The 26747-nt window shown below is 31.3% G+C and overlaps 1 protein-coding gene across 2 annotated transcripts in view; it reads right to left on the reverse strand.

Annotated features, from left to right (window-relative positions):
• Window positions 1–522: 522 nt before the first annotated feature.
• The window catches only part of LOC118188774 (uncharacterized), a 46320-nt gene continuing 20095 nt past the window's right edge, over window positions 523–26747 (reverse strand). Inside the window, exons 1-2 of one of the 2 annotated variants that reach the window (XM_085820358.1) lie at window positions 14721–14912; window positions 523–1140 (exon numbers count right to left, since the gene is read on the reverse strand). In XM_085820358.1, coding sequence (XP_085676484.1) covers window positions 587–1140; window positions 14721–14844 — 678 coding nt within the window. In that variant the 5' untranslated portion in view covers window positions 14845–14912 and the 3' untranslated portion in view covers window positions 523–586. Of the gene's footprint in view, window positions 1141–14720; window positions 14913–26747 lie in introns of those variants that run through there. The other variant, XR_015042066.1, reaches the window with a different exon arrangement.

Raw genomic sequence — 26747 nt, forward strand, 5'->3', positions numbered from 1 at the left:
ATTACGCTGTAGACATTTCTAACCTCAATATTTGAAAATTAATAATAAACTGTACACCAAACTCAAGCGTTGAAGTATTCATTCGTCAAAAATTGCAAATTCCTATCTCAAAACATCCTCATCGATCCACAGAAGCATTTATAAAGAAAGAGAATAGGGGAAAAGCCCAATAATAAGTAACATTTTATGTACAAAAGGAAAATGTCCACAATTTAAACAGTCTCTGAAAACGACTACAAAGAACATTATATAAATACTAAAATGATATTTTCTAACAGATTTTTAACCTTTTCTTTGCATTCTCTGAAAATTCTGAACTTCCAAAAGCTGGTAATGATTAAAAAAAAAAAAAAACTCACATGTTTGATATAAATTTCAAAACATTTTCCATTGTTACCAATATCTTTGCTATAAAAAGCAACAAAATCAGAAATTCAATTTGAGAAATAATTGAGAACTTGCTACATTCACCAAAACAAGAAACTCTAAACCGTCTAAAGGAAATTAGAATTAAAAAAAGAATGCAACTTCAAAAACATTTTATTTCAGATTTGCAAAATACATGCTTTTTTTTAAGTCTCTGACATCATGAAATAACAGTATGTTTACAACGATGGTTCTTCAGGCTGTATTTACATTTATACATCTGCCCACACAAAACGCACTGGTATGGATATTCACCACTATGAAGCCGTAAATGTTTGTTAAGATTCCCTTTCTCATTACATGCTTTATTACACACCACACAAACATAAGGTTGTTCTCCAGTATGAAGCCTTAAATGAGAATTAAGGCGCTGTTTTTGATTAAAAGCTTTGTTACATACTTCACAAATGTAAGGCCGTTCTCCAGAATGAATCCTTGAATGAATATCCAAGTAAGACTTTTTCTTAAAAGTTTTCTTACACATTTCACAAGCAAATGGTCGTTCTCCAGAATGAATCTTTAAATGATTTCTAAGAACATCTTTTCTTGTAAAAGTTCGGTTACAAATGTCACAAATAAAAGGAGGGTATTTCTTATGGAAAAGTGTATGCTCTTGAAAGTCAAAATTTCTTTCAGTGACATAAGGGCAAAAAGGACATTTGAGAACTTCAACTTGATTTTGGCAGCCAGATGCCCAGTAATCAATCTCCCCACCTATGAAATTAAGGAAATTTCAAATTAATATTTAATTAAAATAACTATTATTCTATTATAAATTGTTTAACATGAACACATGTTGAAATGCATAGAGAACAAAGACAGCAAAAAAATAAATGACAAATTGTCCTGATGTGAAATATACACATAATAATCAAAGTACTAGAAAAGTTACATCCAGTAAGTAAAGCACTGTCTGTAAGAATAAAAGTCTTTAGTATTAAACATTTAATTATATCATACAAACAATCAAATAAGAAATACCAATAATAAACTTTTAAAAATTGCTTGGAACTGAAATAGTGTTATTTAGTTCATTTGCTTTTATTTGTTTCTCAAAAAATGCCAATCCAAAGCAATAAATTAGCAAGTGAAACACTTAATGATATGGAAATAAAATGTATTTTTGCCCATTGGTGCCCAAGTTGGCGAACGCGATTTCAGGAAGTTCGCCAAGTGCTGGTCATCTGAGTATCCCCCATCTCCATTATCAAGACTGCTATAAATTTGTTATAAAAATCATGCTAATATATAATGTGAATTCAGCTTATCAATCACTGTGAACCATATACAGAGTGAATATTTATGTTCTTCAGTTCAACATCTTCAGCCCCTAAAGTATCAAAGGAAAATATGAAAATGCTTGCCATTTTAATATAGAATTTATGACTAAGCCTGCAATTGAAAGCTAACATATATTCTGAATTATTGGCAGCCAGGAGGGCGCAACTCAGTAGTAAAGAATGCACTTTTATCAATTTTGTCCATACTTAACATTAAAATATTGTTTTTATTTTACTAGTTATGGAATGGATATATTACAAACAATAAGAGCGTAATAACGCATAAATAAATAATGTGGGTATAGGGTACATAACTTGGGTTGAAGTCTTTTACATACTATTCCACTAGGTAATTTTTGCAATTGTGTTTTACTGCTGTCAATGAAAATGTTTGTGTCTAATGTGCTTGATTATAGATTAGTAAATTCAAAATTAAATATTTTTAGCAAGAAAGAATCAGGCCTAACTAATAAGTAAATCACCACTTTAAGGAAATTAAATCAAACTCACTGTTAATAACTATGTTCAGACAAGAATTTTTTTAGATTTATATCGAATGCAAGGTTTTGGTGCAATTAAAACAGAACAATTATACAGTTTGTATTATCAAAATAGATACACTGTTAGATGCAAATTACTGTTTCAAGATATAATCATAAAAGATGAATCAATAAAAGATGACAATGATGCAAATAACATTACATGAAGCTTGGTAAAAAAATAATAACAAAGAAACAATTGAATTATTGTTATTAGCTAAGAGCAGAATAAGGAACTGCCTATACAGGTATTAAAAAAAAAAAAGAGGCCTAAAAAACGTATGGAAAACACTGAAAATCAATATGAAGATGCAGTACATGGAATTAATTTAATTTTTGAATTAACTACATTAAGAAACAACTAAATGAAAATACAGATGAATATTTGACAAAATCAGATGGTTTTTGCTGTGTGTTTGCTGTGTCGAGAATACTGACTAACTTGTCAATCGTAATTTTTTCGTTTTCAATAACCTCTCCGTCACTTTCTATCGGAAGCGCACATGGGTAAACGCTTTACGCGCATGCGTAGCGGATGCGCGCATTAAACGCGCATGCGCAAGCTTGTGGCTTTGAAGTCCAGATTATAGATCATTCTGGATAATGGACGTCTGGATTACGGACTTTGTACTGTATATATGTAAGTGGTATTAACAAAGTTGGCATGTATAAAAAGATTGTGGGTTTAAAAATGAGAACAAAGCAAACACAAAAGAAAGTTTTAGGAAACCAAATAACTAAAAAAACTGTAGTGCAGCTAAATGAATACGCAAATATATTAAAAGAAGAAAATCTTACTGGTGGGGGAGGAACTTCTGCTCACCTGTTAAGAAATAATACTAAAAAAAATATATATATATATTCAGTTTGTACATTCCATATTGATTTCTTCCAATTTTTTGGTGGAAAATACAACAGATGAAAATATCATTAATAGGGCTGAAGAAAGAAGGAATATACAACACATATATTGAGCTGATATTAGAGTAACATTAAATGAGGATGAAGTACAAAATATTTTCTTGAAAGATGTTTTATATATCTCATAGTTAAGGATATAATTAATGGCTCTCCCAAGTATGGTAAAAAAGGGCAATAAGGTTGTTTACATATATGGTTCTGCAAGATTAATTGTTATGTAAACATAAATTAGCTGATAACTTGCTTACAGTAAGATTTCTCCCTTTATATTATGAAAATAAAATCAAAACTTGTTTTTACAATAAATGAAATTTCTTGTGAACTTTGGCACTGGAAACTTTATCATGCCAACAAAAACAGCAAAACATCGTATAAAGCATGATAAATAATAAGTAAGGTGGACAAAAATGTCACAGATTTTTAAAGACAATTTTTATCCAGTGAGAAGATTAAATACATTAGGAAAAATGTTAATAAGAGCAGGTGAAAAAATTCCCCTCAAAATTTTATTATGTTATGAATGCCCATTTGAATAGGAAACTAGAAGAAAGTGCTTAGAAGAAGCCCTTCCAAATTATGAAATAAGAGATAATACGATATTTAAACAAAACAAAAAAAAAAAAAAAAAAGCTTTAAAGAACTAGTTTTGTCAGAATGACATTGGTGTAACAAATTAAATGAAATTTATGCAAATGCCGATTTAAAAAAAAAAAAAATTCAGAACCATGTGTTTTTTTTCCAACCTACTGGAATTCATTCATTTACTGAAACTAACTTATTCACTTCATCATATATGTAGATCATTTTTTCTCTCAAGTATGAAAATAGAACAAAAGAAAAATTAAATTATTAATCAAAAAATTGTATAATCAGAATTTTTAAATAATCAGAATCTAAAAAAGTTTGAAACTGCAAGATTGGAAATGAGTGAAAACTCCCAGTATACCAGGAGATAAACATTTAGACAACTATGAAAAAATTAAGGCACACGGAAGTGAAAATTTCTGTGAATTCTAAAAAAATAAAAATAAATAAAAGTTAAATAAAAAATCTGAAATGGTTCAGATTTTAATGGTTGCCGAAAATGGTTTTTTGAAGTTTAATATGTTTTATCAGTAGAGATGTTCAAGGTGGCTTAGCGAAACATTTAATAGGACACTAGATAAATATTCATTTAGACTAACATAGGAACATTATATATATTTTTTCTGTATAACAGGAAAGCGAAAAATTATATAAAATAATTTTATAAAAACGTGTAAAGTTTTTAATATGTCTTGAAAATGCATTTTTATTGAAATTAATCAGATTAAAAGGAAAAAAAAAAAATATATATATATGCTTAAGAACAGTATCTATTGCTTTTAAACAGCTTAGTTTGTAGCATTTTGAAGAATGGCAACAGACTTAAATGAAAAGTTACATTGAAGCAGTCCCGGATCTAGCGGGGAACAAGCCGGGGTTCTTGCCCCAGGTGGCAACTTTTGCGGGCGGAAAATTCAAATATAACGCTGGATAGTATTTGGTATGTTGTTCGCTAAAACAGCTCTCGAATTTTACTACAATGTTAATAGTTTTAAGGCCAAGTTTAAAAACCTCTTTTAAGAAGATTTATAATTAAATACTAAGAACCTTTTTAAAGGAACATGAATTAAAATAAAGTTTAGTACAGCCGATTACAACTATAAATATAAGATCAGAAAGAGGCCAGTAGGGGGACTCCAGGCGTCACTGATAGAATCAGACGGACCCTATCAGTAACGTCTGGAATCCCTCTATTGTTTCCTGCCTTGCCGGGGTGTATTCAAATGAGAAATAGAACAATAGCTTGTTGAAGAATTCGCCTGGTTTCCATAGCAACATCTGCTGGGAAATGGAGAAGCATTTTGCAACTATTTTCTAATATCTAACCAAAAAAATTAACCTTGGGCCATCCTGTAGAAATGAAATAATTCAAATTAATATTCGTTGAGTATATACAAGACACCACCATTTAGATTTTTTTGCAGCCAGTCGGCAACTTAGGCTCACCTTTTGTTTGACTCGGAACAGTGGAGTGCATTTTGGATTATTATTTTATTTATTTATTTGTTTACTTTTTTTATGCTTGCTTTTAATAGCCCACACTATATTTAGCGAGACGCGACCATTTATTTAGGACTGTTGAGTGTAATTACATCAAGTCTCAGTTATTTTAATTAAGACAATTCAAAGTGTATTTCATTTAGATTAAAAAAAACCATCTGCGTGCCGAGGGGGAGAACAGCAGAATATAGAAAATGAGCCAAAGAGAGAAAACAAATTTCAGCTAAGATGAAAAAATAACTTCACGGAAGAAGTAAACCATCAGAACCCTGCTGCAATTCCGATTATGCTGAGATTCTAGACAGTATTAATAGTTCTTGCAATTTGCAAGATAAAATATGACTGCATATATCCTCCACAAACAATCTACAAGTTAGCATTTGAAAGAACAACTTTCTTCATCAACATCCAACGAACAGCTGGAGGACATGAAACCATGATATAAAGATCTCTTCATTTAGAGGGGGCGGGCAGCAGAAAGACAAAAAACTAAAATTTTTTATTTGTTCGACCCATGCAGTTGGCTGGTCATAGAAAAAAATTGAATGATCGCCAACAGTCTTTATTAAGCAGTCAATCAGTATTATTAGCCGATTAACTTCCAGAAAGCGTAAACCTTAGTCCCATTGAACACGATGGCAGGCATTTGACATGTAATACAAAACATTAGTAAATAATGAAAAGCTTAGAAGATCTTGGTTTACATATTCTAAAGATAAGAATTCAATTTTTTTGTACATCCTGCAAGATTTATCAGAAACATGGTGCTGCCACTACACCATAATACAGGATTCATTAATTGGAAAAACGTTTTAGCAAGATTAACTGAGCACGAAATGTCTGGAATCCACAGAGGTGCATGATTACGTGGAAAACAACAAGTACAACAAAGTAAGTACAACAAATGAAGTAACAATAAAACAAATGAAGTTTTTTAAGTACAACAAATGAAATCATGCCAAGGCATCGACCACGACACTGGGCGACTCATTCACACAGAGAAAGAAAATGGAGAGAAATTCTATATAGTCATGGATGCGGTACTGTATCTTTCAACAAGCATTGTAGAAAATTAGTGTCTTAATTGAAACTTGATGGTTTAGATATTGGACAATGTCTGTGTCAGTCTTACGAAAATGGGTCTAACGTGGCTGGCATTTCTAAAACAGTACAAGCTAGGATTACAGAATTGAATAAGCTGGAGGAATCTGTGGCATGTTTAGCTCACTCCTCGTATCTTGTTGGTGTGCATTCTGCTTCTTTCATGCCGGAAGCAGTTAATCTGTTTGGAATTACTTAGAAAATACTTTGCCTTTTTGTCAGATGCTCTACTCAATAGTATATTATGAAAAAAAAATGTACAAAATACAACTTAAAAGGAAACAACCAGACGAGATGGTCTTCAAAATATGTGGCTGTGAAAGTCCTTCTAATGAATTTACCTGAAATATAAAATAATTAAAAGAAATTAAAGATATTTCTCTCGATGCGGAATCAATGCACAAGATAGGACCTTTGGTACATGCTGTGAAAAATTTTGAATTTATTGTCAACCTAAAAATTTTAACTAATATTTTTACAGAATTCAATCGAGTAAATATAAAAATTCAAAAGGAATTCCTCTTCCATATTCTGTGAAGTTAACAAAACAAATGGCCAAAACTGAGGATTTATAAAAAATGAGATAAAAATCTTATCAAATATAATTGATACAAGAGTCTAAAACAGTAGCCGAAAAAATTGCAGTTGAGTCTATTCTGACAAAGAAAGAATTCCAAAGCACAAAAAGCAATCTGATGAACTGTTTGAGGAGACGAATCACGAACACTTCAACCTGTTCACATAGACGTTTCAGCAAATTAAAACATCATTAAAAAATATCTACGATCATCAGTGAGCCAGGAGCGTTTATCAAATCTCGCGATTCTGGCAACCAAAAATCAAACCGCAGATCAAATTATGATGACTCCATGAACTTATTTACAGAACGAAAGGCTTACAGAGTAAAATTTTAATGTTCGTTACTAATTCCGTGATATTTTAATAGCGTTAAGGCAGGTAAGAACTTAAAATTACTTATGAAATATAAAGTATGCAAAACAAGACAGGAAGCACGAATACTCTAATAATAGCCCATATTCTGTATAATCTATTCAGAATATTTCCTTTCAGGAATAGCCCAGATTTTGTATGAAATGGCCCCATCAGTGGCTGAGCAATAAAAGCCGCTGAGCACTAGTAGTTTGGTCCGAGGGTCAAGTTATAAGGTATTTCTCCCGCCTTCTTGGCATGCCTTCGTGGTGTGGTGGTCTGCATGCTGGGCGCGTATTCCAGAGGTCCGCGGTTCGATTCCCGGCGAAGGCGTTGCTCGTCTTTCATCTTTTCTTCTTCCAGTTACCTAATGTCACTACAGCAGCACCCGAACTAAAAGGGTGTTGTATGATGATTCACCACACCCATGATTTGGCGATTGGTCCCCCTAAATTTTAAAGGATGATAGGTGAGGGCGGTAGTTTTAGCTTTTGCCCAACATCAGAAAAATCAAAGATCCTGTGCTGCAGTGAAGGACACTTAAACGTTACAGTGAAGGATACTCAACACAAAATCATGCTTCGAGATTAATAGCCCTTTGGGCTTTAAAAATACAAAATAAATAAGTAAATAAATAAACCTTCTGACCATTTTCACAAATTTATTTAAATATTCAATTATATTATTTTAACTCATTAATCTGACCAAAAAGGTTTTTATTCAAGATTCGAAAAAGAAGACATGCACTATAATATATGACAAGCTTATTAGCGACTGGAAAAATTTATGGAATCTCTCTGAAAGAAACAAAAACTTTCTAAAATGTATAAAAATTAGCAAAAAAATGGGAATTTTAGGAGATGCAGATGTCAATCAAATTCTCACTGCACATGGAAGGTTCCCTGCTTACTTAAAAAGGTTCGACCTCCAGGAAAATGATATATGTAAAGTTTGTAATAAATTCAGCGATTCAAAGCATTTCATCGAGGACTGCTGCCTGACCGGAAGTGTGAGAGAAAAATATAAATTTGAAAAGTTTGAAGATTTATTTAGTAATTATAGATTGTTTAGAAAATTTGCAAGAGACATTATGCAAACTGTGAATGAGAATAAGAATATTGGTATCGAGATTTAATAAAGCAGAAAATCATACTGAAAACAGAAATAATTGAGGTAACTTGTAAATTTAAGATGAATTTTGATAATATAAAGATTTGAATAATAATACCTAATTGAAAGTAAAACTTATAAAGATTTTAATCTTAGGAAAAAACACAGAAAATGGAAACGACACATTTATATACTATTTCACTGAGAGTGTTTGGAATGTATGTATCTACTTTACTTTTTTTTTCTTTTGCTTTGTTATGCCTCTGTGGCTTGGCCTGTCCCCTCATAGCCATATGGCAGGTTTCACCTGCTAGGTGGGCTGAGGGCCAGTGCTCAGAACTAACTAACTCATTAATCTAAATTTCCTTTATTAGAATAAAAATGTTATTTTACAAAATGCTATAATTTAGATATATTGTTGCGTATTTTGTATTTATTTAGCTATTTTTAGTAGAATTGTAAATAAAGCTGTTTTATTTCCCCATGTAATGCCATGCGTGGCGAGTTTTAAGAGAAAGCTATGCCAAAAAAGTAAAAATACGGGAGCACGCGCATTTAATAAATAGATATCTCCTAATTTATATTTATATTGAATAAATGCAATTGTGTGTTAGCTGTAACTGTAATTCTACTCTTTTGCTTTCCACAAACTTCAACTTTGTCTGTCTGTCAAGAAAATAAAAATTGCCAGAATGTTCTCGCGCATGATTAAAAAGCTTTAAAAGGTATCTCAGTTCAGTTGTTTTAGTGAGCTGTAGTTGTTTACTTAGCTGTTGTGATTTTGAGATCGGATTAGCTTTCGCTGAGCTTTGAATTGTCTTCTATTTAACGTTTTAGTAGTTTAAAATATAACTACTGTGTGATATTATACGAATATCTGTGAGAAAAAAGATTTCAGCATTTTGTTTTAGCTCTTGTGTTAAGAATAAATTTTATTAACGTTTCATCAGACTTGTGCATTCAATCTATTACGAACCCTTACACATGCAACAATATTTTAGCAGCATTAAAAATTTACATATAAAAATTTCCAATCGTCAAAAATTCTTAGTTTTTGTTACATTTTCTTTAATCATTCAGTAGTTTTATTTCTATTGCCCCATACTATTAATACTTCACTAACACCTTTTTTAGTATTTAATGTGAATTTTGATATTTCTTTGTAAATAATCAAGCATTTTATCACTTCCTAATGTGATAAAAATTCTTAATTTTTGGTACATTATTATTTTTTTTTTTAATTATTCAGCAGTTTTTTTTCCCTATTATACCATACTACTTTGTTAACTTTTTAGTATTTAATGTGCATTTTTATATTTTTTTGTAAATAATCAAGCATTTTATCAATTCTTAATTTTCATATTTCTTTCGTATTTATGAGTAAGTCAAGTCATCTTACTGCAACACAAGTCACGCTTGCTTAATTGGTATTACAAGAAAGAAAGATATGTCCTACAAAAAATTGAAGATAGATTGAAAATATCATGAAAAATAGTGAATAGGATTGAATTGTCTTTGAAAATCTAGTGGATTACCCTGCCAATCACATTAGAAGATGTGGACGAAAGATTAAAATCGGCTTAAAAATGGAAAGAACACTAATAAAACTTTCAAAGATTAATATGAGAGCTACAAATTAAGTTATAATACAAATGTCTGGAGAAAGTTTTATTTAACAGTATTCATTGAAAAGGGTACTTTTCCGTTTCGCCTGCGCAAATCTCGCTAAGCAGAATTTATTGGCGACAACGTACACTATACACATAAAAAACGTTAACAAATGTTAGTTCTAAGAATTTTTTATTTTGAAGGCATAAACATTTTAATATCGTTTAAAATTTTGTAAAAAGCCAATAAATAAAGACAATACATTTATTTTACTATGCTTTCATGGTTCAACATCCTGATTCGCCGGTTCGTATCACGTCACCCCAAGAGATCTCACCTCACGTAAACTACGCTACAAAAATCTAATTTTCTCAGTAATTATCTCCATTAGTTTCAAGTTACATCTTAATTTGGAATACAAGTTTAAATGCAAGAATTATTTCAATTCGTACGAATAGCTTACTCAAAAATTATGTAAAACCGCAGTGCTTTACTTCACTAGTGCATTCTCATTAGAATTGATGAGTCTTGACTTTACCTTTTCTATATTTTCGCCTTCGGGTGAGCGATGTGATTGTATCTTTATTGATTTAATTACTGTGAATGGCCTTAGGACACAAAATTGAACTATGTGTTAAAAATTCTATTTAACTGTATGCCAGTATTGAAAGAAACAATGAATTTGATGAGAAATAGCTGCTACTTGTTTTGTAAATGAGGCGTAAAAAGTTACCAGCGTTTGGCATCAGTTGTAGCATTAATGGCGACTTCATCGCCTGCGCTGGCAAAGCGGAAAAGTACCTTGAAAAGTCATCACTCCTGGGTTTCCCACATAATGTCCTTGTAATAAAGCAGAATCTTCTAAAACCATAGGAAAAACGGCAGGAAAAGTTATCCTAAGCATTTTAAATTTAAAAAAAGTTTGTAAATTATTGAAACAAAGTAAACAATTACATTTTGAGTTAAATATATTGCATATTTTTTAAATGTGAAAATTTAAAAACAAAACTGTAAAGTTTTTTTTTATTATTATTTGTTTGTTTTGCAAAATCTCATCATGGGATTTTTTATTTAATTATATACTGCAGGATTTTTACAACCTAAATAATTATAAAACTTTATTCTTATGCTTCTCTGACAAATATATATTTTGTATATCTGAAGAAAAGAATTTTCACCTCAATGTGAGCCTTGAATCAAACATCCAACTGAAGCTAAGGTGTGGAGTATTATGCATGAATAAGGCACAGTATATTTTTATATCAAAGAAACAATGAACCAATATCAACACAAAAAAATTATAAAAGAACAATTTTTGCCACAATTTCTAGTTTTCTGAAGAACACTAAATTTCTAATCATGATAAAGCTCCTTGAAGCAAAGCAAAACTATCACTCAGTTTTTGAATGAAAATGATATCAAACATTTCTAAGTCCAGGCAATAGCCCAGATATGAATCAATGAGAACTTATGGTAATTGCCAAGAGAACACTGAAAAAAATAAATATAACTACAGAGACAGAATCCCGTATTGAAATTAGGAATCATGAAAAAAATTTCAAAGCTCTCAAGTAAAGACCACAAATCACATAAATGCACTGATTAAAAGGAGAGACAAAAAAAATATATATATACATATATATATATATATATATATAATTTTTTTCGTTTAACCTAATAATTTTCACGCTTCTCGATTTGAAAATACATTCTTGATATATTTAAAAAATATATATCAAAAAGCTTTCAGATTGTTGATGTATTACTTAGCAACTGGAACTAAACTTGATAGGGCTTACAATATTAGCAAGTTGTTTGAATAATGTTTAGATCCAAGAGAAATGCATTAGACAGCATTGAAAAAGAGTTCTTTGTTTAAAAGGAGCTTCAGATTATTGCTTAACCCCTAGACCTAGTAAAAGAAAATTAAATGCATACACATACAAGAGGTTTTTTTTTTTTTTTTTTTTTTTTTTTTTTAAGGTAGCTGAAGCTGTTATTTAAAGAAAACAAAAGCAGAAAATTATTTGTCTGTCTACAATAGAAGCAGAATTGTTTTCTTTATTTAATGCAGTTTATGCTGTAAAGTGGATGGAACTTCTGTTAGAAGAATTAGAAGAAAAAGAACTTACCATCAAACCTTTTACTGTAACAAAGAGCAAAGCTTCAGTTGACTTGGTTAAAGATCAAGAATGAATAGCCACATTCATTATATTAATAAAAAAAATTTAATTTTATCAAGGACAAGCAGCATAGAGCAAAAAAGGTTGATTTATCAAAATACTAAAAATTAAGAAGTAGATCTTTTAATTAAACATCTATTATATGATGTGCTGAAAATATACTTCAAAACATAGGAAGCAGGCCTGTTAATTTGAAGAGACTTTTAGGACTTGATATAGGGTTAACGTTAAAAAAGGATAGGGAAAAAGAGATGATTGAAGGGAGATATTATTTTTAAACCGTAAAGGATACCCATTTTGCAAAAATTGTTTTAAAACTTTATATTTTAGTAAATGGCAACAGTTATAATATTGATTGAATACATTCAACTGCATTCGTTTACATAAGTATTCTGTTATGTAATTTTTCTAGTTGTGCTTTACTGTTCTAAATTATTTTTTTTAATTAGTTATTTATATTAGAAAGCAATTCATGGTCTTTAAATTTCTAATGTTTGTTTCTGCATTTCTTAGTTGAGCATACAGTGGTGGAAATAGAAACTTTAAAAGTTTTAAGCAAGCTCAAAAATAAAAAAAAAATTTAAAAAAAAAAAAAAAATTAAAGAAAGAAAAATACAAGACAAGAAAATGATTTTTGTTTAAACAAAATTTGAAAAAAAAATTAATAATAATAACAGAATTGTAATTTATATGTTACCATGAAATCTCACCATTACAGTAAAATCAATTTTAATGCAGACAGTGATTTGTATCAGAACTAGAGACATAATTTTTTCATTTGACAGAGGAAGGGTTAGGAAGTTATTTGATTTACTATCCTTATGTGAAAGATAACACTTTCTACAAAATTATATCTCCAAGTACCAATAAAATTACTTTTTAAAATTATCTAGATAAATAATTTGTTTCATAAGAAGAAATTGAATTTAATTAAATAAATTTAATTAAAATTTAAAAACAAATTTAATTAAATAATTCTTTGCACCATTGCTGCAAGGAATGAAATTTAAATTTAAACAAATTAAATTTAAACAAACACGCATAAAAGTAAAAAAGCAAATTTAAAATAAAAAAAAAAAAAAAAGTGTAAACATACGAGGGCCATCCAGGAAGTAGATTACGTTTCCGTCTGTGTCCGCTAGGGGCGGGGCTAGCGCGGCCATCTTGGGGTCAGAGCGTTGCGCAGCTCAGTCTGCATCTAGCCGTGCTAGTGAGAGGTTCGTGCTGTGCTCCGTTCAGATACTGTGACGGTTTGAAATGTCTGCGTTAATTGAAAATCCCGCGAGCTGCGCTCAGTAATAAGGTTTCTGACTGCAAAAAACTGTAAACCGATAGAAATCTATCGGCAGCTTCGTGAAGTGTATGGGGACAACATTATCACTGAAGGTGGAGTGCGTCAGTGGGTCATAAGATTTCAAAATGGCCGAACCAATGTTCACGACGAAGATCGAAGTGGGAGACCCAGCATAGTGACCGCCGAACTTCTCGAAAAAGTCGATGCTAAAGTCCGTGAAAATCGAAATTTCACAATAACGGAACTTTCTTTGAGTTTTCCACAAATTTCGCGAAGTTTGTTGCACGAAATCATCAGCGAAAAGCTTGGTTACCACAAGTTTTGTGCAAGATGGAAGGCAAGAAGAGGTAACGAAGTGGTTGAAGGCGCAGGCGGCCGAATTTTTCGACGAAGGAATTTCCAAGCTCGTACATCGCTACGATGAATGCCTTAATTTGTATGGTGACTATGTAGAAAAGTAGTATTTGAGTGTGGCTTTCATCTGTATATAATAAAATTTGTTTCCTATACTTTGTTTATTTTTTTATTCCAAAACGTAATCTACTTTCTGGATAGCCCTCGTATAAAAGATTTAATTCTTGAACTAATCTACAATATCATTTAAATTCAGAAGCATAAGCAAATCAAGTGTAAAACCAATTCATGAAAATAAATTCACTAATTTAGCAAATTAAAATTAATCCAAACAATTTTTTTATGTTTGTTAAAATTTAAATTTAATTTGTTTAAATTTAGATAAATAATTTGTTGCACTGATCAGCAATGCACTAATATAATGTGATAATATAAATATTATAATATATTATAAAGACGATAATATAAAAAGAAATCCCAGGCCTTAATAGATTGGTCATAACTTCTGTAACAAACATCATCAAGAGGAATCAATGACACCATTTTGCAGTGTTAATAAAAGGAGGGCACTCTGTGAACATTGCTAACCGCAACATATATTTCACATATATTCCAAATTCTAATGTATTATTTGTCAACAAAGAAATACTTTCATACTTCAAAGTAGTAACACAGTTCTAACAAAACATTTGTCAATAAAACTAGTTCCATCACTTATTTACAAATATTAGTATCATTTCTCAAATGTACGTACATTAAAAATAAAGGAAAGTAAGTTATAGATACAATTATTACAAAATTACCAAAAAAGCACACAGCAACTTATAAGTTGCTTAATTAATTTATCACCTATAATTACAGTTTGAAAGAAAAATTAAAGATTTCATACCATGCTGAGCTGGAACATTCCGAGAACTAATTGTAGATTGGGCTGAGATGCTTTTCTTGTGCAATACCAACATTCGCCAAGAAATGAATGACAGCTTTTCTGGTAGCACAGCATAACAGCCCATAATGTTAGAAAGACTTTGCTCGAATGTCTATAAATATTTCAAAATTAGCATTAAAATTAAATAGCTTTATTTAGCCCATTTGAAGTATTATTTCTAAACTGAACTCAAAAAAAAAAAAAAAAATGATGGCACTAAATAATTCTGATATAAGTTAAGTAAAGTATGATATAAGAAACAACTCATAAATTATAATACTACTACAAATACTAACAAAAGAGATTAACTAGATGTACAGTACACTCTCGGTTAACTGGGGCAGATTAAGCAGATTTTGGATGACCGAGGCCCAATCTAAAAAAAGATGAATGTGTAGTGCAGAATGATGGGAATTACTATCACATAAATGATCAGAATAAAACAAATTGCTTATACTAAAATACTAAAAAGAAAAGAAGGATATGTGGAATAACAGTTAATATATGATATTATAATACTTGCGATTAAACTTTTCACAATTCAGAATATAATAGGCATTATATTATTAAATCCTCTCTTAAAAGTAAACGGCTCAGTTACAAAAATAAATCTAAAGTACCATTAATCTTCTACTTCATGTTGATCCCTATTGTATAATAATAACAGAATAATACAAGATTAACCCTTTGCGGCACAGTGTGTCCAGTCTGGACACACCTAAAAATTTCCTTCTGTATGCACTGAAAAATTAAATGAAAAAGGATTTATAGGCTACTCTGAACCTTCTTTATTTATAGTAGATGGCAGTTCAACACAAACCAGTCCATATATTTTAGCCATGTTTAGTTTTTTAAGACCCTCATTTTTCAAAGAAATCTTCCAGATTTTTTTTTAGGGTATAAAAGAAATTGTTTGAAAAGAAATTTCTATGTTATTTTTTTGGCTGTATGCTAATCTCCTTATTCTATATTAGTTTTAAATGTTTATCTTGAAATCTTGCCTAAAATCAAACGGCGAACCCTAGGTGTGCCCAGGCCGGGCTCAACAATATTCTAGAACAACTGAGAGTCTGTATTCTTTGTTTCTCCGTATCTCATCGGTCAGTTCATTGACAACAATGCTCGTTTTAGCACTCTTTTCAAAGCTCTATTCAATCAGTGTGCTCACTTTGGGCACACATACAGAATTAAAAGATAAGTGCTATCTTCACAAAATTTTACTTGTGTACTCCTCTAGGCCTAATTAGACAGCCTACCTTTTTTTTAATCAAAATTCCAACTTTAAAAGGTCGCGTGATGGAAAAGGTTAATGTTAACGAAAACAGTATGTACACTGCCAATTCGAGACTGTCTTTAGGTATTCGAGGGGGTGAAGCAAATAGGCACTCTCGAATTGGCTTCACCCCCTCTCATTTTAACCATGGTTTGCTAGTCCTTCAGAGTTTTATAAAAACCACATCACCAGTATACACATTACTTTTCGCTTTGATTGATTTTCCATCATGTATTTTTTTCTGCACGATCAGGTATACTAGTTTAAGTAATTTAGCTTTATTGTTTCTTTCTCAACTATTTGGAAGGGCAAGATGACAATTTGCTGAGTTACAAGATGACATTTTACAAAATAAGATTGTTGATTTAAAAAGAAAACTCTGTCAAAAGGGAAAATTTCTAAGTGACTATTTTATGCAAGTATGAACTTGGTGACATTGTTTTAAATTTCACAGTAAATATTGTTCTTTAATGCCATTTATAACTTAGTTTCTTTATTTCAAGTGCTGTTTCTTCTACTGCTGTTTACAGTATGATATTTTTGCTTTGAATGATGATGTAATGTATGTATCTAAGTGAACGTATTCTATGAATTAAATTACTTTAAAATGCAACTTAATTCTAATCAGTGAACTTCTTCTGTTTTTTTTTTTTTTTTTTTTTTTTTTTTTTTAACTGCTTTTGGATTAACCAGGATTTTTGCATTAATTGTGCACATCATTCTCAGAATTACCCAGTTAACTAGTAGTCTCCTGTGTCATAAATTAAATGCTTTTTAAATCACGTCAGTTAAGCATGTTGCAAAAAATAAAAAGATTTTTAATTACTATAAAATGTGCTTTTAAAGCAGCAGATTCACTAAGGAAGCATAGAATTGGTTAAACTTGGGTATAGTATTGATAAAAATTAGCATTTACTAAACACGGATAGAAAAAACAGCATTGAAAGGAGAATAAAACTTGTTTCCTTCAATTTCCAACAAATGAAATTTTTTATTGTTATTAGGCAGAGCATTTAACACTTGCAACAATTTATTGGAAAGAAATTTTTACATCTAGAACATATAAAAACAAAATGTTACTTAAAAAGTAAACTATTCTAAAATGCATTTCGAGTTAATTATAACTATATCACAATATACTTTTAAAAAAACAAAAACTTTTTAAATATTTAATGGAAAAAAATAGCATCAAAATCAGTGAACATAAGAATATTTTGGAAAAAAAAAAAAAAAAAAAAAAAAAAAACTGCAACTTTTGCAACACACAAGTAAATAGTTTATTATGAGAGGGGGGGAAGGGAAAAACTAAGGAAAGGTACAATTTTAAATATAATGTATAATGAAAGTAAATCAACATATAGTTCTTTTAATCACAAATTAAAAACGAAAAAACAAACAAATACTGAAGTAACAAAACTGAAATTAAAGGTAAGACTAGTTAAAATACCTAAATCTCATGGTTAAAAAGATTCAGAATAATTTTCTTTTATTTGAAACAAAATTTAACACTAGTATTCCAGATCAGCTATGATATAACAAAATTTTATTGTGGAATTAACAAGAAAACCTGAAAAATTTAACTCACCTACAAAATTGATGACAAAGTATGTGGAACGATTTTCAGTAATGCACTAATTGAATTAAAAACAGTGGACAGGATTTAAAAACAACTTTTAATTAAGGACACAGTTACTTTTAATTAAAAACAAGACAGTCTGTTTCTTTACATATCATTTAAGCAAAAGTTGCTCAATGAAAGTGAAATGAGGTAATGATCCAAAGCAAAATTTATGAATTTATGAAAAATAAAAATTTATTCCCACATCACGTAAAAAATGTAATTTGCTGTTTGGAAAAATTTGTACTCACATTGTTTCTACTTTTTGATTATTAGTTAACGTAAACACGTAAACAAATTTTCTTAAACATGGCAGCTGCTTAGAATCTACAGAGAAATTTCCTTTGAACTACACATTCAAAGGAAATTGAACGTGTAGTTCAAAGCAAGTGTGAGTTTTGCAACTTCTTAATGCACTGAGAAATTCTCTCTCATAGATACAGATATCTGTAAAAATTAACCAAATGCACATTTGATACTAAAAAATTAGCAAATGGATAGGAAGAACAATATCATTACTCTACTAATAACCAATGTAAGTAATAACCAATACTAAATCATATCACAATTTTAATAAATGTCTTGTATTTCATTTGTTTTTCAGAGAACTGCACTTTAAATTATACTGAATTTATCATAAAATTTCAACACAAAATGCTAATAATTCAGTATTTTAATATCACTAGAAAAAGGTAAGGAAATTCGAAGCATGTTTCCATACCTTTTTCTAGTTATATTAAAATACTGAACAAAAAATTGAGTACTCACTTATACATTGGAAACATGATGATACAAGGTTAAATTAATGCATTTTAATTGCTGTGCATAAAAATGTGTGGAATAATTTTGCAGTAGTTTGCATTTTATTATAACTTTAACGCAATGCTACCCAAGTAGCATTGTTCTGAAAATACATACATATATATATATATATATATATATATATATATATTGATATATACAAATACTACACATTTTTTCCCCTAAGCATATATATATATACACACTGTGCAAAAAAAGGGGGGCAGTTCTATATATCCCATTCTACTGGGCCGGTTGACGAAATTCGAATTGCGTTTTTCATGTCCTGAAAGAGCGGCTTAGGATATATATTAGATTTATATATAGCATTGTTATAACATAGATATTTTGACACAAAATCGGTCTTTTTCTGAAATAAGATACCAATTTTGTTTTTTCATATTTCGATCCTACGACTCAAACTATGCTTAGATATTAAATTTTGTATAATTTGGTGTGCAATTTACGGAGAAATTCGAAAATTTATCTGGCGTAACTTTTCCAGTTTGCGCCAAGAATAATTCACTTGAACTTCTTAACATATAGCAACCAATTTTCCTTTCCCTTCCAGTATGTCGAAGTGGAAAAAAAGGCACCTCGTTCCTACCTTTTTACATTGTCCATGAGCATAAAAAATGTCACATTGTTCCTACTTTCAAATAATTTTAGCAAAATGTCTAAACTACATTTGATGTTTTATCGCTTTCAACAAATATGCCAAATTTCAAAACGCGCAAATATTTAAATTCTCATAATCTTCGGAAATTTTGAATAAAAAACTGTAAGTTTTTGCCGGTATACGTCTACTTTAGGATGGCGGTAAAAATACTATAGATTATAATACAAAATTCTTTTGAAAAATTTATAAAAATTATTTTAAAATACAAACTTAAAAAATAAATCATAAAAAATGAGTGAATTTTATTTGAAATTAATCTGAATTTCGAAATGTGAAAGGAAGAATCAAAATAAAAAAAGAGAGATTAATAAATACATAGCAAACTCAATTAATATTGAGGAGCTAAAATTTTGAGAGCTAATTTTTTAAAAACTACTCGTCCGATTTTTACAAAACTTGGTAGTTTGGCGTAATTTGAGTCGTAGAATAGAAATATGAAAAAAAAAATAATATGTTATTTCAGAAAAAGTCCGCTTTTGTGTCAAAATACCTATATTAGAACAATGCTATTTGTAAAATCTAAATCCTAAATCGCGCTTTCGAGACATGTAAAACGCAAGTTGAATTTCGTCAATCGGCCCAGTAGAACGCGAGATTATAGAACTGTCCTTTTTTTTTTCGCAGTGTACATTTTTTTTAACTATGTTGCCTGGGTACCAAAAGATTTCCAAGCTGTGCCACCCGAAAAAGTTCAAAATACTTTCCCTTCAAAACACATTCCAAAAACATAAATTTGTTGAAAAAAAATCCTCAAAAATTCAAAAAGAAACTTTTTAATAACCCAACTGTTTTAATAAAATCGATAACAAACATATTACAGTACAAAGTCCGAAATCCGGACGTCCAATTTTCGGAATGGTATAAAATCTGGACCTCAAAGCCACCATGCGCATCTAATGTCCCCCCTCACACACACATAATAAAATATGTGGAGTCCCGAATATAAATTTCACTTTGGCGCTAAATAAAATACCTCATTATTGAAGAAGCAATCATTTTAGCATAAATTTGTGTGATCAATAATTTGGCTCAGTAGCTGTGTATCAGCTTCGCATACATCTCAAACCGAAACATTTAACTTAAGATACATCGCTGGCTTTACACCTACTATTATTTTGTATCCCTGACGCCTACCTGGCAAATCATTATTTATTATATTTTGCTTTCATCACGGCATGTTTATCAACACTTGAGTAATCACTTGCGCAGCGATGCCTAAACAATTTTTTTTTTTTTTTATATTAGTAATTGAATAACAAAGAGTATGGAAAACTTTTATGTTGATATTACGCGTAGCGATAATTACAGATATAAGTTACATGAGATAAAAAATGTTGACCAGACAAAAAATTAACAAAAATTTCTTTCCATATGCTAAAAATAGATTTTATTGATGATACGCATAAGCCAAAATATTACATTTTAGTGCTATCTGAGTTAAAAGTAACCGATTTGTTATTCACATAAATCCAGAAATGGCGCCAGGACTCATACGGCCGCATCGGGTGGAAGAATTCCAGCTTATTATTTTTTGCAGTTCCTAATAATAATTACAGCAATTTTATGAAATTTAAGGTTTAAATTTTCGATTATGTCGAAAAGAGTATAGAGATCTACAAAAATCTAAATAAATATAGGATATACAACGCAAAAGCATGTTTCGATGGCAATTTTTAAAAAAATGAAATTAAAATTTAAAAAAAAAAAAAAGGAATTGCTGTCCCCCCCCCCAAAAAATCCCTAATCGTATGGTGTATTCGTCTCAAAATTATGCGAGGATTACGGCATTGGAACTGTATATGGCATAAGAAACAGAAAAAGGAACTTTTTGAAGACTTTTTAGTCCAACACTCCACTCGCAATGAATAACGGAAAAATTATTCGTGATGCTAAAAGTGACGATCATGACAAAGTATTGATTGAATGGGTCAGACAGCGTCGCAGCGAGTGTGTGCCACTAACAGGTCCAATGCTATTGACTCAAGCCAAAATATTTCATAAAGAAAGAACTTCAAAACTGATTGCATATATTCGACAGGTTAGTTAACGAAATTTTAAAATCGCCATGTATAAAGTAATTAAAAATTTCAGGTGAAAAAGCTTCTGCTGATACCGAAGCTGCAGAACTATTTGCTGGTGAATTCACTGAACTCATTAATAGTGAAGAGTTATTTCCAAAAATAATTTAAAGCGCTGATGAAACTGGTCTTTTCTGGCAATACGTAATGCGAAATATCTTGGCAATCTCTACAAAAAAGCCTCAACTGGTGTCAAAGATTCCAAAGCGAGACTAACAATTTAGCATGCGCAAATGCAGGAACGAACAAGTGTAAACTTTTTGAAATTGGAAAAAATACACGATCTCTAGCATTTTTAAAGGAGTCAAGATGTTTCCCGTTGTATAGTGCAAATAAAAGAGGATGCATGACACAAACGTTAATGAATGAGTAGTTTGAAAATCATTTTATATCCGAGGCTCGGCAACACTGAATTCGGTTGGTTTACCTGATGACTCAAAAATTGCCCTAATTGTAGTTCCGCTCATACTTCGCTTAAAGTTTTAGTGAAAGATAATGTATCGGTATTATCCTTTCCTCCAAACTGCACGTCCATCATTCAGACTATGGATATCGGAATAGTGCGCGCAGTGAAATGCAAATATAAAGTAGCATTTTTTAAATTCAGGTTAAATTTCTTGAATAATGGCAAGAATATTCAAGAATTTTTGAAATATTTTAGCATAAAATCTGCTGTGTGGTGCATCGCAAGATCGTGGGAGGATGTGTCTCCAGATACTTTAAAAAAATGCTTGGCATAATTTATGGCCAGATACCATATTTTATTATGCGGATTATGAAGATGACAGCCGTGAATTTGAAGGTCTTTCGAATATCGCAAACCACAGATGAAATTTTACAATTAATGGATCTTGTAAAAAAATGTGGAGAAGCGGTAATAAATGTAGATTATATAACAAAAGTTTTTCATTGTGATGACAATGCCCCAAACATCAATCAATTAAGGATAGCGAAATCCGTAGTATGGTTCTAGATCCAGAAAATACCTCTACCGATAGTGATAAAAGTGACAGAGAGGTTATTGAGAACGAAAAAATTTCGATTGACAAGTTAATCGGAATTCTCGACACAGCAATTACTGGACTTGAACAATAGAACTTTGCAACTGAACAAGAAATTATGTCCGAATAAGAGAAACTATTAGCACAAAAAACGAAGCAACTTACATTGAAAGAAATGTTTAATAAAGTAAACAAAATTAATATTAAGCTTTTTTTTTTTGGCTTTGTTTTGTAAATTTTTATACTCTTTAGATTATAAATGCTTAATTATTTCATAAATCACTATTTCATATTTTTAATTTTATAATTTCTACACGTAATCTTACTAGATTTAAATTGATGATCTAATACCCGCAAAATCCGAAATTGCCGAAATCCGACGAGTTCCGACTTTATACTGTATTACATCATCAAAGTATAAAAAACATATAAAAAGAAAACTGTATCAGCGACAAATACTGAAGAAACCTATTCATATGAATGAACCTTCGCATAATGAGTACGTAGATGTGCTTTTTGACTAAATGCTCTATTACACATTTCACAAACAAAAGGCCGCTCTCCAGAGTGTGTTCTCATGTGAAGCTTCAAATCCTGCATTTGAATAAACCTTTTGTTACACATTTCACATGCATAACGCCGCTCTCCAAAATGAAACTTTAAATGAGTATTTAGGTGTCCCTTTTGTTTAAAGGTTTTCTTACATATTTCACAAATAAATGGCCGCTCTGTAGAATGAATCTTTAAATGATTTTTAAGAACATCTTTCCTAGTAAAAGTTTTGCTACAAATATCACACACGAAAGGAGGATGTTTCTTATGAAAAAGCGCATGTACTTGAAGATCATAATTTCTTTCAGTTACATAAGGGCAATAAGGGCATCTGAAAACTTCAAAGTTAACTTGACTTTGGTAGGCAGCCTCTATATCTATAAAACGAAGCAAATTTTAATAATTAATATTTTATTACAGAAATTATGGCATTATTATCAGATTCGTTAACATAAATTGAGTACATTTTCAGATGTAAAACGTACAATGATAGTGATAAATGACAGCTAGTCTTGTGTAAAATTCACTCTTTTGCAAAAAAAATCGAAGCACCAAGAAGGACTTTTGCGATCGTGACGAAATTCGGTATGCATAAACATCTTGATCGAACATGCAAATGGTCAAAGTTTCAAAGCAAATGAACAGGAATTACGATCACAGCGCGCATTTCTAGGGCGCAATTTGCAAAGTATAAAACCAATAACAGAGGCGGAAAATTTATCTTTTTTTGTTGCTGCCATAGTAATGCCGTAAAGAAGCAACTAAAGATGCCATTACGATGATATTGAAAACTTGATATTGAACGACTTCGAACTTGGTCGCATTGTAGGGTTGCGTGAAGCTGGGTAGTCATACCAAGCAATAGGCCACCACCTGCAGGGTACAGACACTGCGCAGTGCAAAGATGTTCACAGCAATGGTTGCTACAAGGAAATTTCAGACGAAATGAAGGCTCTGGAAGGCCAAGGAGCACAAATGCGAGGCAAGATAAGATGATTGCTCGCCAGGCCTCAACCGCCCCAACAGTATCATTGTCGACTATTCAACGCACTACAGCCACATCTATACCTCCCGTGGTACCGTCCACCATCTCCCGGCGCTTGTCTGCAATGAGGTTACGCTCACACATGCCTTTAAAACGATTACTTTTCACCCCACAACATCGACGGAGTCATCTGGAGTGGTGTTGCAGTTGATCGTCATGGCTGCCATCAGACTGGCTTTGTATAGTGTTCAGCGATGAATCCAGCTTCCCTTTTGAAGCAGATGACCACTGTGTTCGTGTCTGGAGAGGATGGAGCCAGCAGTCCCAATCAGCCTTTGTTTTACAAAGGCATACAGCCATAACCCCTGGTGTGGGGTGCTATTTCTTATGACAGCAGGTCATCTTTAGTTATAATGATATTTGATACCATCCTACGGCCGGTTGCATTACCCTTCATGGCACGTCATCTTGGGGCCATTTTCCAACAAGATAATGCCAGGCCACATACCGCTAGCATATTTCTGGACTATCTCCGTGCAGTTGATACTCTTCCTTGGCCAGCAAGTTTACCAAACCTTTCACCAATTGAGCATGTCTGGTACACAGTAGGCTGCCAGATTCAGACACCAGAAAATATCGCAGATCTGGAGGGAAAACTGATGAATGCCTGGCAGAATATGTCGCAGGATGACATTAGGAACCTCTACCACTCCTCGCCTTGATGAATTCAAGTATGCATTGCAGCCAGGGGCGGTTAGACCAACTACTAATTTGAAGAGTCAATGGGTGATTGTGAGCCCTGAACAAGTACTATGACATTGATTTTTTAATCATTTTATTCCCCCCGGATGTCGACGTAGAGAATTCTGCGAAATTACTGGCTAGGATCTGTACCTAGGCAGTCTTGCCCATGGGGGATAAAATTTATGAACTCGGTGGTTCTAAAGGCTCTGGGAAAGGTCACTTATTGGCCAGCATCCAGGTCTGGCACGTCTTAGCGTGGCGTGGTTCTAGTAGCCCGGGGGTAGTGTCCCCGGGTAGGCTGGGTAATGTCCCACTGTTACGGGCAGTCCGAGTGATTGGTAGGTAACAAATTAACAACCAGTGCCATCTGATGAATGCCAGGCGGTGTGCTGCTCTTTCCGAGGGGCAAGAGTGGAGGTTGAACCTCCGCGCCTTGTTCTGAAGGGAAAGTGGACCTGTAGTGCGGTTCAGTCTTGCAAGGCACGGAAGCCTGGAACTTACTTAATCATTTTATTATGAGTTATACACATATTCAATTTTATCAAAAACAACCACTTTCTTCATGGTGCTTCAATTTTTTTTGCAAAAGAGTGTATATATAGCCAGTCATGGTGGAGATATTACATCTAGCAAAAAGAGCAACATCTTTTAGAACAAACTTCCCTAGCATTGAAAATGTTTCATATAATATAAACATTGATTATGAAATATCAGAAAATTTCTTTCTAAAAATTTAAGAAGTTATAATTTTAATTTTATAATTATAATTTTTAAATAAGAAATAAGTTTAAGAAGACAAATCTGCATAGAATTCATATGACATTGTTTATATTAATTCATCAGATTCCTTTCATTAATTTCTCAAAAAATGCTAACTTACAGTAATGAATTAGCAACCAAAGTACATAATGATATAAACAAATGAAATTTATTTTTGTTCGTTCACTGATACAAAACTGCTTTAAAAATTGGAATATTGAAATGAGTTCTACAATCTAGAAAACAGAAAAAAAATTAGCATCCATGTTTCCCATTGCCAAAACATATACAAATTTCATATTATTAAAATATCATGTTTACATACAGTATGAAGCTACAGATCAATCACTGTGAACTATATACAAAGCAGATACCTATATTCTCCACCTAAAATTGTTCAACCTATATTGGAAAAGAAGAAAATGGTTACCTGTTCTACATAATAATTTGAGTTCCTGGCAACCAGGATCTAGCATGATTATTAACAATAAATTGCTTACACCAATTACTTTAAATTCTTATCATGAAAATACTTATTCTCTCTATATGATACCAATAACAGAATTTTACAACCTTTCATAAATTTCTAAAGTACAACATGTGATTTTAAAAGAATTTCTTTAATCTGTGTTACTAAAATGTTCAGATGCATATACTCTACATGATGAACAATTTCTTACACTACAAAATCAGTTCAAATAAAAACATCATTCTTGAATCTAATTCTGAAACATAAAGTAATTAAAAACATCGTAAATAAATTTTTTCTACATTTTATAATTTTTTTCTTTAATTTAATTAATTCAATAATATTCATGAAAAATATCATGCATATGAATTCATTCAGTACTACATGATGCACTTTCATTTTCGGTTTTATATTTATACTTCTTGGTAGGAGTAGAATACTATGGATATTCATGAATATGAATGATTAAATTGGTGTATAAGATTAGAAAGAGTTTTGCCTAATGACTCACAAATTTAAGATAGTTTCCCAGAATGAACCCTTAAATGATTCCTAAGATTGCCTTTATTGAATACAATCTTTCTTATATACAGTACCCCTCAGAGGAAATTATTGGCTCACTTTGATTGAATTGAAAAAGCGTTTATTATTGAAAAGTATATTTATACTTAATATTTGATAGTCAATAGTAATACTTCCCGGAGTTTGGTACCTTGTCGTGGTCTGAGGGCTATTTGAGACTTGTTTGGAAGATGCAAGTAGAATTACAATTGCAATAAGAAAGAAAGTTTTTAACACACAAGAAGTGTTGTTTTTAGTTATTTGGTATCCCAAGCAATGGAGATTGAAAATTCAAAAGGAAAACTAGAAATATTAGATAAGAAACCACAACATGAAAGAACTTTTGCTGAAGTTCTAAATGAGCAGAAAATAAGTGATAAGAAAATGTATCAAAAAAAAAAAAAAAAAAGAAAATAGAAGAACATATGGTTCTACTATATCCAAGTAAAAAGGGGACTTCTTCTGAAG

This window comes from Stegodyphus dumicola, chromosome 7 (assembly GCF_044657685.1).
Source record: "Stegodyphus dumicola isolate Sdum_Otavi_A_Nest chromosome 7, ASM4465768v1".
Lineage (NCBI taxonomy): Eukaryota > Metazoa > Arthropoda > Arachnida > Araneae > Eresidae > Stegodyphus > Stegodyphus dumicola.